This window comes from Bidens hawaiensis, unplaced genomic scaffold (assembly GCF_021521415.1).
Source record: "Bidens hawaiensis isolate Kalapana, Puna unplaced genomic scaffold, B.hawaiensis_p1.1 tig00011271_1, whole genome shotgun sequence".
Classification (NCBI taxonomy): Eukaryota; Viridiplantae; Streptophyta; class Magnoliopsida; order Asterales; family Asteraceae; genus Bidens; species Bidens hawaiensis.
The window spans coordinates 521,102-540,262 of NW_027491878.1; the positions used below are offsets into that span (position 1 = coordinate 521,102).

General features: G+C 34.8%; 2 protein-coding genes across 2 annotated transcripts; one reads left to right on the top strand and one right to left on the bottom strand.

Moving 5' to 3' along the window:
* Positions 1-603: 603 nt before the first annotated feature.
* Positions 604-10,489, top strand: LOC143537680 (wall-associated receptor kinase 2-like; the record flags this gene model as incomplete). The annotated part of the gene is made up of 4 exons (XM_077031397.1): positions 604-1,315; positions 2,239-2,409; positions 2,564-3,705; positions 10,439-10,489. Coding segments are annotated over 4 exons (2,076 nt in total), but the record flags the coding sequence as incomplete, so codon positions are not given.
* A 5,611-nt stretch (positions 10,490-16,100) lies between these two features.
* On the bottom strand, positions 16,101-17,769 carry LOC143537631 (protein SPIRAL1-like 5). The gene is made up of 2 exons (XM_077031357.1): positions 17,035-17,769; positions 16,101-16,940 (listed from the first exon to the last, which is right to left on the bottom strand). Exons 1-2 carry the CDS (start codon positions 17,299-17,301, stop codon positions 16,884-16,886), a joined length of 324 nt encoding a protein of 107 aa, XP_076887472.1. The 5' UTR covers positions 17,302-17,769; the 3' UTR covers positions 16,101-16,883.
* Between the last annotated feature and the right edge of the window lie 1,392 nt (positions 17,770-19,161).

The following is a 19,161-nucleotide window of genomic DNA, read 5'->3' on the forward strand; positions in this document are numbered from 1 at the left end:
AAACAAAATCGGTTAATAAAATGTTTATTTTCCAATTTATTTGGTATTAGGTCGGTGATATTATAATCCTATTATAATCAAACCAAGCAACCACAAATAGCAAATAACAAAAATATGTAAATCCTTTATGGCCAAAAATTGATCGGTCTCGCTAGAGCCAATTAGGGAGACCGATCGGGGCAAGGGGTCAAAACACAAACAACCACAAGGACGGACTTCGCCGTGCATCCCGTCGTCTTGCCCGAACTCCCACTAACTCCAAAAAGGGCCTCGAGCTCGTCTTCGGTTATCTTCGCGTCTTCTTAATTACAAATTTATAAACTAACATAATATGTCCTATTACAAATTTGAACCATCTTTATGGCCAAAGAAAACCGAAAATTAAATAATAACCTTTTTACAACTTTTGAACCAACCATATGGCCAAAACAAGCTCAAACACCAAACACAACCTTTTAACGAATATCCAGTCCGCGTAATCGATTGTGTCGGGCCTAATTAATTAATATTTAAAGTAGGCCATAATCTCGTTACCCCCGGTGTAACTCTGTCCGGGTCACGTTCGGGTCGGTCACGTTGACTTGACCCGAAACGTCCATAAAATCCAACACCCTTGACAACTCGTTCTACGTGACTTGTAACAAGTCCTACGAGAAACCAAAGTTGTTTCTCCGTTCAAGCAACAAAGAAATATACAACATTTCGGATTCAGAGCTCCGGGTTCACGCTTGGCCTTCTTTTAGGTGCTACGGCCAGGATGGAGTTTTATACAATGAATATGAATGGTATAGTGGGTTAAGTAGATTCACTTTCTCCCAAAAGAACAAGTTCATAGTCCTTGGGTGTGATGATTATGCTTTGATCAGAGGAACAAAGGGTACAGACTTTTCTAGTGGTTGTTTGGGAGTATGTGGCAAAGCAGATGATGTTCCTAATGATGGACAATGCTCAGGATCAGGCTGTTGCCAGACATCTATACCAAGGGGCCTAAACTACTATAATGTTACACTTAACAGCTTTCGAAACCACACAGACGTTTGGTCCTTCAACAAGTGTGGCTTAGCGTTTCTCGGTGAGGAAGGTAGTTTCGAGTTTAGGGGCACCGCTGATCTATCAAATACAAATGATACATGGCACAGGATACAGTCAACTGTTCCTGTTGTGATAGATTGGGTAATCACGCCTCATGGGAATTGCTCGAAGTCTACTGCATGCAAAGAAAACAGTTCTTGCTATGATGTAGATGGTGGCGGGTATCGTTGTAGATGCAACACTGGTTACGATGGTAACCCCTATCTTGATCCAGGCTGCCACGGTTAGTTTCTTTGAAATATATATCAAATTATTTTTAGTGGCTAACACAACACTTATAGCAAGTGTTATGACTTTTTTACCTGAAATAATGGGCTACTTCATTGATTATGAAGTTAATTATTTTTTAATGACAACTAACCTACTCCTAAATACTCCTGTAATTAAATCACCTATACTGCATCTTGTGGGATTGAATTTTGAACCATCAACCTCTAGGATAATGAGGAGAAACCTTACCAACTGTCCAAAACTCCATGTCCTTTTAAGCAGGTCTCACCCTTCATTTATGAAAATTTTTATACATGTTAAGTTCCCTACCCCCTTGTGTTGTCGTCCAAACTTCGCCACTGGTTTTGAGAGTTTAACAAGAAAAGAGTCGGTGTCAGCATGACCCCAAAAAAAATCTAGTGTGTTCTTGAAATAAAAGTGAACGATTTTTAGTTTACTAACCAATACAACGTAAGTACCTATACCGCTATACGTTCTCGCATTATTCAAATGTGACTATGTTTTGCTTGGATCTTAGTATGCAGCTCTAACTTTTGAGTGTTTTTTTTTAAGTTTTTAAAACACAATTTCTTTTATGTCAAACTAGTGGGTGGCCCGTTTCTTGACGTGTTTGTAAGAGTTAAATCGAATTCAACGTCTAACTCAACTTGCCTTATACAGTGCTTATAACTGGGTATTATTATTATTTAAATAATAATTGTTAGTGGTTACATTAAATAATATAGTGAATTGAATATGCATGTTAAATAATGTTTACTAGTTAGTACTCACTAGTAGTTGCAAATTTAAAACTCTTAAATTCAATAAAATTTACCACGTATTTCTTAAACATATTATAATATAGTATAGATAATTATAAATTATGTTGTTTTATGTTTTCTTTAACAATGCTGTTACATTTTCCTATTTTTATAGACATCAACGAGTGCGACAATACTCAAGCCAACCCTTGCTATGGTGAATGCTCAAATACCCCAGGAAGTTATAATTGTACTTGTCCGTTTGGATCTTTTGGTGATGCAACAACAGCAAATGGTTGTCAACACACTATCCGTTCAAAATTTTCTTCAACCATATTCATTATAGGTAAATAAAAAAGAAATTAAAAAAATCATGAAAGTATAATGTGTGTATGACAATTATTATAACTTTAAAAATAATTTTTTCAAGATTCTGTTCACTGAAACCAAGTTTAATGATCACTAATTGAACCTTTTTTTCCTTTTCAATTCACGTGTAGCAATGGTGTTTGGCCTATTAGCAATCCTATCCAGTGTATTGGGAATTTTTTATGGTATAAGGAGGAAGAAGCTAATGAAACTTCGAGAAAAGTTCTTTGAGCAAAATGGGGGTGTATTACTGAAACAAAAGATTCATTCACAAGGTTCTCATGAGGCAATGACTTTGTTTAGCGTTTCACAACTTCGGAAAGCCACTGATAATTATGCTCACGAGAACATTATTGGTCGAGGTGGTTATGGCGTAGTGTACAAGGGAGTGTTGTCTGATAAACGTGTGGTTGCAATAAAGAAGTCTAAAATAGTGGATGGGAACCAAGCAGAGCAGTTCATAAATGAAGTCTTGATCCTTACACAAGTCATCCATCGAAACGTTGTAAATCTTTTGGGGTGTTGCTTGGAAGAGGAAGTCCCTGTTCTAGTTTATGAATTCGTCTCTAACAACACTCTTTTCCATCACATTCATTCTAGAGTGGGTGGCATGAGTTGGTTATCATGGGAAAATCGATTGCGAGTAGCTGTTGAAGCTGCTGGTGCACTTGCATATCTTCATTCAGAAACTATCATGCCAATCATACATAGAGATGTAAAGTCTACCAATATACTACTAGATGATAACTACACTGCAAAAATTACAGATTTTGGTGCATCAAGGTTAGTCCCATTAGATCACGAACAAGTCACTACTCTTATTCAAGGCACATTAGGGTACTTGGATCCTGAGTATTTTAACACAAGCCAACTAACTGACAAAAGTGATGTATATAGCTTTGGAGTGGTTCTCGCAGAAATCATAACTGGGAAAAAACCAATCGGTATTGATAGGTCCAATGTTGAAAAGAATTTAGCAACATATTTTGTCAATTCAGTTTTAGAAAACCGTTTATATGGAATTGTTGAACCTCGAATATTACGTGAAGGAACTCTTGAGCAGATACAAGCTTTAGCTGATTTGGTAAAAAGATGTCTTCATCCACAAGGTCGGCATAGACCTACAATGAAAGAGGTAGTGGCGGAACTAGACAGCCTGAGGAGATTCACAACCCATCCTTGGATTCAACAACAAACATTTGAAGAGACTAAAAGCTTGGTCCTAGAAGTTGAGCAATACAAGAAAACTGAAAACAATAGGAATAAAAGAATGGTAAATGTAAACAAATTGAAACATCCTACATTTATTTTGTAACAAAAAAAAAACCATATCAATAAACTCTTAAAATTGTTGGTAAATCAGACAAAAAATCAAATGAAGAAACATAAAATTGAATCAATGAACTTGTTTGATGATAAATTGTTCATGCATACACTTGTGAATCGTGTTTTCAGACTCGATTTTGGTGAGTTCTTATAACCCTAGAACATGTACCACTAAACGATGCAACGCTTACGAATCTAAGATCGGTTATTGACATCTAAACATCACGTACCTATTGACTTCTTACAAATACAAGTAAAAAGATTTGTGTGGTTTTGTTCATTCATTTCGCCTTCACCCCGCCATATTAGCAGCACCATGTCTAGACTGTGTGAACTTAAAGTCTTTAGGAAAGCCAATAGCCTATAACATTTACTTGCATGATGACCATTTCTTTTACAATGTGAACAAATAACAGCCTTCTTATTAAGGGTGTTTATTGGATTGGATAATAGTGTATTTGTTTATGCGGTTCGGATGTTTCAGATTTCAAATCTTTAGGACCATATCCGAAATCCGATCTTAACTTATTTAGATTCAATTTGGATGAATCCAAAATCTGAACTAAACCAAATAACAATTTTTCCTAATCATTGGTTCCTGTTTATTTGTTCCTAATTTTTGGTTCCTAACATTTAATTAGTTTAGCGTAGCATTAAACTTAAAAAACTGGAAATACAAATTAGTCTATAATACTAATTCAAATTTCAGCCTACAAAAATTAGTCCAAATAAATCAATCAAAATTCATAAAAATTAGAACAGTAAGCATGTCCAATATTTTATATTGCCATATGGTGATGTGAATGGGCTGATCAATAGTCTTGAGTATATAATGGGTTGGGTTGGCCATATCCCTATTAAAACATGTTATATGCTTATCTCGGTTAAAGGATATCCGAATAATTCGAACTTTCAAAATGTCCATATCCGAATCGAATCCGAATATTCGAATAAGTGATTCAGATTAGGATAGACCGGATTGGTTTATTTTGGTTTTCTTGAACGTACTTACTTTTTATTCTCATATCTACAAGATTGACTTTGAACTTGAGAATAAGCATTCATAGATCCAGTTTCCAAAGGAAACATAGAAACAACATAAATTTCTCTTTGTTTTTCATCATGAATAACGCGTGCATATGCTTTATTGATTGAAGGTTAGAGTATGCGTAGTGGCCAGTGGGAGACAAATTGGAGGTTTTTTGGGGTGATAAGGGGCTACAACAATACCCCCCCCCCCCCCCCGGTTTTATAACCCTCCACTACACATAGTCTAATGATACATCATAAGAATATTACCTCCAACTGTACCATGCGAGGATGGGCATATGGATACAAATACAAAAGGATTGGATGAATCGAGCACCATTGAGGGTAAAATAGGAATCAACGTAATTTTCTTTCATTGAGGGTAATAAATACAAATAAGAAGAACAAAGTTTGTTCTGATGCCATGTGGTTTCAGAAACAAATTAACGATTTCATTGAATGTCCAAAATGAAATACAAACTTCTAAAAGCTCCCTACCAAACATACCCATAAACGCTATAAACAAATGAATAAACGAAAACTTAACAACTATTAACTAACCAATTCACTAAATACATTAAGGGTAAAATAGGAATCAACGTAATTTGCTTTATTAAAGACAACAGGAATATCGAATGAGGGAATGTTTGGGTGTGTGATAGTCGCTGGAATGTACGTACTGGTTTGGGGAAGGAAATGCAACAAAACAAAGAAAAATTGGTTGATTTTGTCACACCCCCAACTTATGGCTGGACATGCGACCAACAATTCGTACCGTTTTTGTAATTTGATCAAAGTTACGGGTTTAATAAGGAAATACTTGCATGGATTAAAATATTAATATTTACATAACAAAATACGAGATTATAAAATACACGTTTAATGTTTATAAAAGCTTACTTGTTTATACAAAACCACCATTCAAGTTTTAACATTAACAAAATGATCTGAGCCATTAGATCACCTAGATGTCAACTTCGATTCTACAAGCGACTAACCTTCATTACCTGTAAAACAGTTTGAAAAGACGTCGGCAACACATGCTGGTGAATAAGCAAATGCATAATATATTTTATTTACCTAATTACCCCTCGAGACATAACTTAGGTCTCGGCCCATCGTGGCTTAGGAATAATCAAGTTAAAAACTAAAACACAATTACAAACTTAAGCTCTACTAGAAACCGCTCAGCAAACACCGCATCGTTGGAGATTACTTAGCTACCATCAGTATGTATACACATGATTACCCTCCCTCGGACGTAACTTAGTGTGATATTCGTCAAATTCGGGTCTCGATTTGTGTTCGTTTTGTAATCTTTCATTATGTAAACTGACCCGTTTTGTAAATCGAAGCTTATGATATAATCAAAATGATGAATTTTATGTTACAATATTGTTTTACACTTGTTGGGTCTTGAAAACATCCTTTTCGGTCCTTAAAACACCTTAAAAACGCTTAAAACGAACTTCAGGGGACCATTTATACCATTTTGAAGATTTTGGAAAATCTGGTGACCAGCCATAGCGTGGCGCGATGGGGGTGGCCAAGCCCCATCACGTGGCGCGATGGCCATCAGTTCAGCAACTACAGATTTTTGTTGTTTTGTGTTTTGTTTTGATCCATTTTGCATGAAAACTCTTGTAACTCACACCCATATTTGACCATCAACATTAACCTATATATACACCACCATTTCCCTTCATTTTCCCCTGCTACATCTCCAAATTCTCTCTCAAACTTCAAAGATTTAAGGTTGTTATTTTAGTGTTCTTGAAGGTTTGACTTCCAAAACTCAAACTGAGTTAAATCTTTCATTCTAATTAGCTTATGTAGTCTTATTAATACTTGAATATGGTGGTACAACATATATATATAATATACACCCCTTTTTACCTTTGGTAGTTACTTATCCGGCCACGGTTGGTTAAATTTTAGGCCTCGTAAGGCAAGGCTTCATGAATGACTTCGTGTTCTTGATATATATATATATATATATATATATATATATACACTTATATAACTTGTTTATATATACTAACCATGACTAACTTCTACTCATTTTAGTTTGTTTATCATATTTATGTAGTTCCATGGTTATGGGTTTGAAAAGTCTAGCCTTGGTTTAACCGTAAATAGCTCCAAACCGTAAACCAAACTTGTTTACTAGTTTTTGTTAAGTAATTGTTTAAACATGCTTTATGTTAGATTTAAGTTTCTAAAATCATTTTTATAAGTTCTATGGTTATGGGTTTTTGAAATCTAACCTCGGTCTTAACCCGAAACAAGATCCGAACCGAAAACCGAACTTTCGTTTAAAGACTTTATTGTTAACTTTTTTGTTGTAAAACTTAAGTATCATCATTTATAAATTATTATACAAGTCATTTGATATTTGGGCATGTGGAAACCATCTATGAACTTATTGTGAGACGGAAACCGAACCAAACCGAACTAAGCCGATTTTCACTCGCTTAAGACACACAAGTGTGTTTTAGTTATCAAGACTTGTATAAATCTTTAAAAATACTTTATAAACTGATTTTAATTATTTTCTTAAGTACTTGAAAATGTTGGATCCAACTTGATCTCATAACAAAGTTTGGACCGATAAAACCGAACACTCGCTTAACGGACGTTGTTAGTTCTAAAACAATAGAGCTACATACTTTGTTAAGTCTTACTTGATTTTTATGAGTTATCTCATAACATTTAATATTTTGGAAAGTTGACTTTGGGTTTGGACCAATTATCAAGACCCGAACCAACAACCCGAACACTCGATAAAACCCGTTTTAGTATCTTATTATAAATGGACTTGTATTCTTGCATTTTTACCCACCTTATTACTCCACATAGGTTGAGTAAATATTAAGGCTAGATACTTTAACCTGGTTTCGAGCAAACTAATATTTTTAAAGGACTATTGTTATAAATTCTTAATTATTTACATTTTAAACCTTAAACTTTAATTATTTACATTCTTAACTTTTATTTTAAAGTTTTCCTAAAACAACTCTTCTAATTCAAGGCTTTTACTCTTATTTAGGAATTGCTCGTTAAACTCCGACCTACCGTTTCCCCGTCTTTCCAATCAAGTTTTCTTACTTGAAAGTGAGTGCTTTCATACCCCGTTTTTCATCTTTCATTTTGGGGGTGACATTTCGTACTTATTCAAATTAAAAATGCTTTATACTTGAGTCTTAAACCACAAACATTGTTGTATACTTTACTTAAATAAGTGCTCGATTTGGTGTTCTATGCTTACATGCTCATGTGTTTACGTGTTTACCGCTTTGGTTGGTTGATCTATAAATCCTAGACTATTTGGCATCCCCTTATAGCAAGGTGTCGTTAATGTATGCTTAATAACGATAACTATAGTTCCTAGACTATTTGGCATCCTCTTATAGCAAGGTGTCATTAATGTATTCTTATTAGTGACCTCACTTTTTATCCAATTCATTGCTATTATTTATTGTTTCGTATACAAGATTGTGGCTTTTCTTATTATCTACTATATGCTCAAAACTATGAATTGCTAACCAACCTTTGTGTTGATAAACTTTATTCTATGAAATTTTACGGGTTTGCATTTAGGTTGATTATGGAGTTTGGAGAAAACGTCATCAAGACCTTTAGGATATTAGCAAAATGAACTATATATGATTTGCTATATTTTGTTATATTTATTTTATGAGTATTGTTATGTGACATTTCGATGGTATGAAATTAAATGGGTTTGTTAAATATTGTCGCTTTAATCAGTGTCATGCGCTTATGGGCAATCGTTACATCCCGACATATTCCGTCGTCTTTGGTCGGGATGTGACACTTAGGTCCGACCCATCGTGGCGGAGGCATATAAACAGGTGTGGTGCGGTGTGCCAACCATCTTCCACATATGTAAGGATTCAAACAAATGTACACGACAGCCTGAGGGCCAGCGATTACTTTTGTGCATAATTTTTTTAGAGATACGTAATCTCATGTAATTAATTTGTTTGACTCGATTAATACCAGTTATAAAAGTTGGGCGTATTCACCTTTTCAAATGATCATCTTCACTTCACTGATCGAGTATTCTTTCTTTAGATATCTCGGACTTATAGTACGAGTATAACCTTTTGTTATTACTAGGTCTTTTAATCTGGCTTAAGACTTTTAGTCTCCTTTGTATAATCTTTATCTCGAGTATATTTTCTTTGAAACCTTTAGTTTAAAATATCCTTTCTTTATTTTACTAGGTTAACCTTTAGCATTATTTGTTTACTTTTCTAATACTACGTTTCTTCTTCTCGAAGAAACGTATACTTTATTTCTTTTATCATTTAAGAAACTTAAACAATAATAATATTAATAACAAAGATTATCTTTAAATTACATATTTCTTATTAATATTTTTCTTTGTATATTTTCTTTATTTAAATCTCGAGGTATCGAGTATACCCTCGACTAGGGTTTAAGCCTTTTAATATTATATTAATATTTTATTCGGGCATTATCCCTACCTTGGTTGACTTATATTTTCCTAACTTGTCGGCACGCATTTCGAGGCGGACGTCGGCTCGTCTCTTGATGGCGCGCACTTCGACGCAATGCCGTCGGTTTGTTGCACGCACTCGAGGTATCGTTTGTTTTGGGCACAGATTACGAGGAGGATCAGTGGCACGCTTATAGAGGTAGAGAGAGGTTTCTAGTGAGAGAGTGATGTGTAAACTGATTTGTGTGATGAGTGAGGGGGCTGGTGGCCCTATTTATAGCCGCTAATCTCTTGTTTAGGATCCATCGCGTATAGCGATGGATTACTGGATCTTTTAATTATTACTTTAATGCATCGCGATACGCGATGAGCCAAGAGAAGGTCGTCGCGTATCACGACTAGGCTTGATGATTCGCCATATAGCTTTGCCACGTGTGTTGACTACGCAGTGCCACGTGGGGACACGTGGCGGGGCACGTGCCATGCCTGTCAGACCACGTCATCGCGATACACGATGACCTTGAGGCCTTGGGGTATCGCGTATCTCGCCACCGTCCATTCTTGGGTTTTGTAACAAACCCTTCGCGATACGCGATAGATTGTCTTTTGATCCATCGCGTATCGCGATGGGTCAAGAAATCAGATTTTTCATTTTAGTCCTTGAACTTTGAATACTTGTTAATTTTGATCCGAAATTTTCACGATGTTACAGATTTGTTCAATTTTTTTAGAATGGCGACTTTTTTTGTGTGTTTAGGCACTTTACTAGAAAAACTTACGTCTACCCACTTCAAGATGCATCTGTGTTACGTTTTATAAATTGTTGGAGAGCAAATATGTAATTTTAGAAACGTGGGAAGCAAACGTGCAACTAGTTTTATACCCGTCCGGTGGCCGGGCAGTTGAATGTCATTATGTCATAAACATATTAATATACATTCTAGAAAAATTAGTATTTGTTTAAAATAAAAGTACAATGCATTTAACACGTGAATACAAAACTGACCTATTAGTACACAGCTTAAAAAGGATGCGCAGAAAAGTATAAGGTGGTGCTGAAACGAATCAACCAGGGGCGTAGTATAAGAGGGATCAGGGGTGATCTTGATCACTGCCGCTTTTCGTTTAACAGGGTAAATTTTGCGATTTTGTTCAAAATATTTTATAGGTGTTGAGCACGGTCACCCCTGAGATATTGGCACTTCGGTCACCGTTGTGACTAAGCAGACGATTCACCACTAGTATCAATCTTTATATCTTGTTGTGATGAGAGAGATAGAATAACAACAATTTTACAATACTAACTACAAACCAACTAATCCAACGTTTGAGATCCATGATTTCCTTTTATCATTTTGTCCTTACAGTTTTGACTTTTAATATTCTTTATAAGCAATATGAAATCTTTACATAATTGTCGGCCATAACTTATTTTAACTTAATTTTTGGTCAACAACCCATTTTTACCGAACCAAATTAATGTTTTTTTTAAGTGCCCATATTAACTTAAATTCGTTTTGCATATAACTCATTTTGATCGGAATCAATAATTCAATATTAATACTTAGTTAAAAATGACTTGTAATCGTTCTACTTACAACCCACTTACAACCCGTTGTAAACCAAAACCATTTTGAGCAGTTAGAGTCAGGCCCGACCGGCCGGTTTTGGAAGACTTAGTTTTTGACAGCATATTTTCATAAATCTCATTTTTGCCTTTTTATGATTAAGAGGAGGGAAAAGCCACCGGAAAACATAAGCTAACCAACACAAGTCAACCTTAAACCCTTCAAACTAAACACACAATAACAAATTATTCCCAACTGTATTCAATACGAAAAAGTTGACCATCCATTAAATATATAAAACCCAATATAAATCAGTGTGAATAAGTCTTTTAAGCTTATCAACAAAATTATACAATTCATTCTTTAATTCCTTTATATCACCTACAATCACCATTCTCGGGATCCCAAACTCTTTGGCTTGGTCAAAGTGCTTGAACAACCTTTTATTCATCATGAACTCTGCTTGGCATCCCAACACGTGTTCACCAGTTTTAGTTTAACTGCTAACAATAAGTCATTCCGAAGTATGCTCACTGGCTCGACCCATCTTCAAAACCACACAGACATGTTTTAAAATGAGGCCCGAAGCGAAATATAGACTAACAAATGATTTGCTCTTGTTTTTCATTTTACCCCAGTTCCTATCTTTTTAGTCTTCTTCCATTATTGTAAAAACTGACATCGATGCATACACATGTCTTTTATAAAAATAAAATAAAAATTAATAATAAAAAAATAAGATTATCATAGTGTCCACCCACAGCACTTGAACTAACCTTGAAAATCCAAACATAAGATATAGTCAAAATGGTTATATGATGCAAACGAAGAAAATGAAAATATAAAATTGAGACCTGTGTAGTACCTTTGAAAACAGCTTCATATATAACACCACTGTAATAATCAAATCCTCTTGCTAAACTTCAAATCAAGAACCACTGTGTTCACACATTTTGCATTGTCCAAAGCTTGGAAATTCTCTAAATCATTCGATGCTTGATTTGATGAATTGTTTTTCCAATATTCACTTCCTTCTTTTTTAAATTCTAATGATAACTTCTAACCATTCTCCACTATTTCAGCATTTAATCCCTTCTCTAAAATCTAATAACAATAAGAGATGGAATAATAAGAGTGATGAATTTTAAATCAAATCACCAACCAATTTCATTTTAATCGGCTCGAAAGATTGCTTGTCTAGTTTGTCAATAGTAAAGCAAACAGTTGTAAATTTGTGAGATGGCACGCCACATATCTCCAACTTAATCTGCAGGCAAAAGTAGGGAATTCAATTTCAATAATTGAAGAATATAAAGCATATAAATAAGCATAATGCTACAAGAAGACTCTCAAGTGATGAACAATTTGATGATAGTTAGTACCTTTAAAAGCCTTATGGCCTGGATCAAAAAAGCCCCTATTTGCCACTGAATCATGATTAGAAAAATAACCTACTACTTCAAGAACACCTTGAATAAATGCATTTTTAATTACCGTCAAGCTCTATGAGACAATATGCTTAATAAATCCCCCAAACGAAACATGAACTCTTCGCCGCTTGCTCCTCCACCTCTTCAATTACATAACCATATAAAGCAAAATCACATTAAAACCACCTAATCGTCACAAATCAAATAACAATTCGAAATAGTACAGACCTGCTTTGATTGATGTCTGAGCAACATTCCACGCCACAACAAAAGGAAGAGCGATTCCATGCTCAGCACTCGTAACCGATTTTATTTAAGAAATGAAATTGTGATGAAGAAAAGGGTGTTAAATAGGGAATAAAACCCTAAACGTGGGAGAGAGGATACTGGAATGCCGCAGGAGAAAAAGGAACTGGAACACAAAACTGCATCTAAGTAACCGGTAGTAACCTCTGCTTCTAGAAGAAAATATTGGATTTTAAATGGTCCAGATTTCATCTCAGACCAATCTAATGGTTATAATTCATTCAAAAGTTAGTTCCAATGACCGGGAACAATATATTATATAATATGTGCAAATCACGTAGAGCATTTGAGTAATTAATTCATTTTATAAATGATATGCGCTTTGATCACCAAAAGGTCATTCGGCCGAATTATACTATGGGCAAATTTTAGCTAATTCTCTGATGGTCATGCGATGTACAACCGTCGCTAATCTTGTGACGGAGTATATGACAAACAAGTCCGATAGCTAATGAGTTACGGCTTAAAGACATTGGTCACAAAGTTACATACTCCATTCGGAAAAAAAAAAGTAAAAGACCAATTGAAGGTTGAAGAACGCATCCTAAATCTCTCCCATTGCAAATGCCTCCAGTCACAATCCTCGGACCTCTAGTCTAAAGTTCGTCACAAATCTAGCGATGGTATAAATGGTCACTAGTTTCCACTGTAATGGTTTTTAGTCAGAAGCTTTTAGGAGTAACATCAAGGATCTAACCGGATATTATTATATATAATAAATAGAAAGTTTGGTGCCGCAAGTGCCTTACTCGGCCACTTGACGGCACCGAACGGGTCCACATAGTTTGTTTATGTTTCTTTAGTTCAGTCATCGTAACGAATGTAAAGAAAACCGGACGAACGACAATTTTTGTGTGTTTTTTTTGTTTTAGTTTCGAGGTCGACAACGAACGGCTTTTTCCAACACTAGTGTTTTACCGATTGACGTCACTCTACCGGCCCAATGCTTGGGCCGACAACATTTGGGTTTTACCACTATCCGAGGTTTACTACGTTGCGCCGGGTAAAAAACTAGTTTCCCATAATATATATTTCAATGCAAGATATATATTATCCCTAGCTTATTGCTTTTAGAATTTATAAAGATCCTCATTACTTAACTTAGGATGTTATACTTAAGTTGGAGTTAACGAACTAATTAATTGACATTTTGTTTCTATGATCATGAGCATGTCTTGTCTATCTTGAAAATAATGAGGACGTTTTCACATTATAGATAAAAGACATGTAATGGGGTTCCATTGAGAGGGTATGCTTGTTTTGAGTCCCATTTTTGTAAAGGTGGGCCTTTTCGCTTGGTTGGCTTTGTTTCTTTATACGTTATGGTGTTAGCTACAAAACATGTAGCAATAATATTTGTCTTTGTTGCACATCAACAAAACATTCACACATATAATTACTATATGTATAAGTAATAACAAATGAAAAACTGACGAAGCTTGGACGAAAGGGAGGGGAAATTACGAAGCTTCGCACTTGTGATTCATTTCTCAAGCATTTTCAAGCGGTGGACTAATTCAAATTTGTTCATATTTATAATAAGGTAAAATCTCCAAATTAAATTGAGATTTGTGACCATGACTTTTCTGAAGTGGGCAAATTTATTCAATCTCTCAAAAATTGGCAAAACCCACGCGAGGATGACACATACCCCTCTTTAGGTTCTTGTAAACACAATTTCTGCCTAACCATTTTCCAAAGAATAATAACCTGGCACCAATTACAAACTAGCAAGGTTACATAGGAGACTAATTAAAGAGAAGGATTAAGCTAAGATGGTGTCATTTGCGCGCTTAGACTAGGAGAGAGCCAAACCGGTAACTCAGCTCCTCGCTAGCCGACTCAAGCCGCCAGCCATCATGAACTGTACCACCCTTACTATAATGTTCTTCAAGTTACGATGTTGCTTGCGATTTCGCATTATTTCTTCAAATTGTGATCCAAAATAACAATAAAATAACAAAGAAAAAAAGAAGCATTAAAACATCTGGGATTCTAAATCTGCGTGTTCATATTCGTAACTTTAAATCCTTAAATATTGCATTATAAATTTGATAATTCAACAACCTAACAAAAATTGCACCAGAAATCATATGTTTTGGTCAAAATAATTGTCAGAATTAATAAAGAATAATTGTTTCAAATTACGAACAAATTATTTTTTATTTTTAATTATGTAGTGATTGTTCTCAAGAAATTATTTTCACATCATTTTATGAAGTACCAAATAGATAAATAAGCAAGCATGCATGTCATGAGTCATGACAGCAAAGTTCTGTTCTTTTTTTTTCATAATACTAATAATATGTGCACACATTCATTACAAACTTAAATACAGTCAAACAATACATTCTCTTAATTACTTACATATTCATATAACTTCAAAACTTAAATACAGTCAAACAAGCACACTCTTATAAACCTTAATTAAATTAACATTCTCATTCGATCTATCTGTTAGCCACAAAACATAAGCCGTGGGATCAGACTGAGATTATTGACAGAACATCTTATGTTGGAAAATGAATTCAATATCTTTTAGCTCTGATTGATACAAATTCTCTACCTTGTATTTTATGAATATGTCTGGTTGGGTTCATGATAAAGATATCCTGATCACTTATCTCCAAACAAGTAGCCAAGAGAAAATACTGCTTTGAATTTGCTGTGTTCCCCTAAAACATCAGAACCAACCGAGACCGATATATATCATAACCCATATAAAATGTAAAAGTAAATGAGGGAAACCTACCTTCTACAAATTGATGTTCTTAATTATTTTGATTATTTTTAAATTTAAGTTTATCATATTTATCAACACTTTCTATTATTCCATTTCTGTGTTTGCTTAGGTGGTGGTGGGGATTTGTTGGTTGGCTGCTTTTGTTTCTTTAGTTTAAATGTTTTGGTGGTAGACAATGATCCAAAATGGCGGATGTTGTTTCAGGGATATATAATTGAAGAATTATTTGGTACAAGGTTGTACCATGCTTTTTTAATTTGTTTGACTAGCTATAGCTATATGATATTATGAATGAATCAATTTTAGGTAAAGTGATGTTTTTCAAATTTACTGAGGTCGATCATTAGTAAATTCACCTGAAAAGTATATATAGAGATAGAGCCATGCATGAAATTTTAACTCGGAATCTAAAAGTAGGCGATCGTCGTCCAGATGTAACTAAACCCATGGAGTGACGCCCATTTATGCATTAATGTATTCATGGGCGCATGGTAATTTGTTTGCATATGCAGCAAATATTGGAGGTTATTAATTGAGATCTTTGTAGCTCGTTATCACATATTCACAAATATAAATAATTGGATTTGTATAGATCGAGTTAGCCATTCACAAATATAAGAAGTGAGTCTTTTAATCGAATATTAGTCATCAGAGAAGCAGAATGGCCTAGGCTAACTAGCTAAGTGATCTACGGAAGTTGTGAGATGCGGAACCACATATACCGATAACTACATCTACATGTCCTAACCAATAAATTAAGCCCCGATTTTATCATATCAATTTTAGGACACTATATGCATAAGTAGCGATTAGAAGATGCAAACTTTTCACATGAGTGTGTAACATATATATGATCATATTGATATTTAATTTTCATTTCGCGTCTCCAAAGACGTGCAATTACTAAACAGTTCTTGTCCTGGAATCAGTAATTCAAGATCATTTATATCCTTCAGATTGTGCCAAAATAGCAGCAAAAGAACCTGGACTCGATCTAAACTCGTATAAACATTTCATGATTGAATCCTTAATACTGAACTATAATTGAAGATTGTCAAGTGATGCACCTCAAAACATTTAAGAGCCCGCTTTCAATCATTAAAAGTATAATCTGGGAAAGATTGCATATATATAATTCTCGATCCATGTATAAGCTTCTATTATTTTGGCCCTTATATGTAAAAAGATTCATATCAAACAAAACAAGTTATTCTGAGAATTTCAAAGTAAGAACAATTCCAAAATCCAAGTAATTGCATTACATTTGATAAAGTACACACACTTATTACAAATAATATACTAACAAAAATATATCACATAATTTGTGTTAAACTGAATATAAATAAACAAGAAGCACACCTTATAACCCTAAACATCTTTAGTTATCACCATAAGAAATTATATGTTTTGGGCAATTCCATCATGCCGGAACTGATATCAATATCCATTAGGTTTCGATTTCAAGCTCCATCCATAGTTACGAATTCTATCTTGACTTATTTTTTAGATGCAAATAGCTAAGTTTATAATTATAGAGATCATGATTAATTACTTATCTCCAAACAATTAGCCAAGAGATGAATCTCCACCAGGAACAGACTTGACCTTTGTCGATGGACGGCCCTATAATCATCGGTAAAGCTCGATCAATCAATACTTTATAAAAGGGGTAAGAAAATATGTTTAAAAGATTATAAATTAATATATAAAAACTTACTGTCACTAGAAAATCTTTAGACTTATCACCATCTCCATGATAGATATATTTCTTAGGGGAGGTACCGGTTCCATCTTTCTTGATAGGAGGAGGAGTTGGGGCTTTTACCGGTGACTTCATTTCCATGTCGTCGGTGCCATATGGTGGTGTAAGAACCGGTGGAGAAGAGGCTTTAGATTGATCATTTTGTTGGCCTAATTCATCAGAACCAAACAAGTACCCTAAAGAACTTTGACCTCCACCAGAGCTGTTCCTTCTGTTCATCATCAATACCTAACCCTAACTTTTTCTTTTTTTTTTGAAGTCTTTCTTTCTATTATTATCTCTTATATATATATAGAAAGTGTATGCGAGAGTGATGCTTAACTTTAATCATATTAAAGTTTGAATTAATCAGATTAATACAAAAATGTTTACAACACTTTTAAGACCTATTTTTGTGCATTTGCTTATGTATGGGTGGGGATGTGTTGGTCACTTGGTTGGTTGGTATTTTTCTTTTAATATATTGAATGTTTTGGTGGTGGACATTTGCCAAGGTGGTGTATGTTGTTTTACAATATCTTGTTCTTTCCATCAAATGGTAGTACTTCAAAATTCAAATAAGTCAATTGATTAACTTGAGTAGCTCGAAACTCAATTCATTAACACCTTAACAAAGGCAATTTCTCGGTATTTAGCGATGAGTTAGCAAGGAAAAGGTGTTTGTTACGATTATTGACCTTTACCATGGAATATATACACCACTGGTCGATTAATGAGGGATGCTTATGTGTGGCTGGCCTAAATGGTTTCTACTTGCGTACTTAAAATGTGTGATTCGGGAAGCCTATGTTAACTTGCACATCATTTGCATCTCTTTCAAGCCTGGATATATTATACATGTCACATGGTTTGCATGTCATCAAGATATAACATTGTAATCGATATGGGATCTAGTTGTGCACATATTCTCACAGCATAAGAATAATGGTTGCATTTCATTTTTATTCTTTTTGTTGAATCTCCTATGGATCTAGTTCAGCGAACTAAACGATATGATTCGGTTGCCTTTTTATTTTATAAATAAACTAGTTTTTATCCCCCATATTACGGGGGGTGTTTTATATTGTTTGTTCTAATATTTAATTATTTTTTGAATTTTTTTATTGTATGAAAATTAATAATATATTTATGGTTTGATGATAAATTGTTTCACAATTAAATGAGATGTTATAACCCGGTGTAACATCCTACTTTCGGTTATATTAATAAAATAAAGTTCGTTTATTTTATAACGGGTCGTTATCGGTTTAGTTGAATAGAATACGAGATGGACTTGTGTTGGGTACATGGATATTGGTTATGGACTTGGGTTATGGAGGAATGAAGGAAAGACCATGGGCTTAAGCCCATGATCAAAAAAATATATATACCCATAATCCTCCATTTAATTCATTTACACATATCCCTTACACCATCCAAAACACACACTTAAGATTCTCTCCCTAGTTCTCTCTCTCTCTAAACCGATATCAAGAAGGAAACCGAGAACCGACCCGAGGTAATGATAGTATTATATTGTATGAGCTTAACCCGTTAGATATAGTTGCGAAACGACGAGCCGACACCGTTTAACCGCTTAAATCACGAGATCCGGGTGGAATCGGGTATAAACCGAACCTATGATGAGCTTAGGGATCACCCTAGCTCAGATCTGGATCGAACGGGGCGAAAAACGGCGAAAAACGAGTTAAAACTCGTTTTTCCGGTGAGTTCGCGCTTTTCCGGCGGCTTTCCGGCAATGGCGGCGCCGGAAAAATTAATACGAGGTTACGGGTGTCAGGGTATGTTCTGACATCCCCTGACCTAACCCTAGTTCGCTAGGGAGTAATTGACGAATTAGAAGCGATTTGCTAGCTGATTCGTCTAAGGGAATATAACGAACTAGCTTTGATTCGTGTACTAATTCGTTAAGGAAAGACTGACGAACTAGCTTCAGTTCGTTAAGTCCAATTCGTATGTCGACCAGTTCGTTATAAGGTTTGATTCGTTATGAGGACTGGTTCGCTATGAGGGTCCAATTCGCTAAAAAGGCCAATTCGTTATGAAGTAACATATTAGCCAGTTCGTTATGAAGGACAGAAG

What these genes read in the sequence shown, in the direction of transcription:
- LOC143537631 (XM_077031357.1), bottom strand. Translation starts at nt 17,301, where the DNA reads ATGATGAACAGAAGGAACAGCTCTGGTGGAGGTCAAAGTTCTTTAGGG. An exon ending in CTAAAGATTTTCTAGTGACA is followed by an intron (nt 16,941 to 17,034) that starts GTAAGTTTTTAT and finishes CGATGATTATAG; the next exon opens with GGCCGTCCATCGACAAAGGT.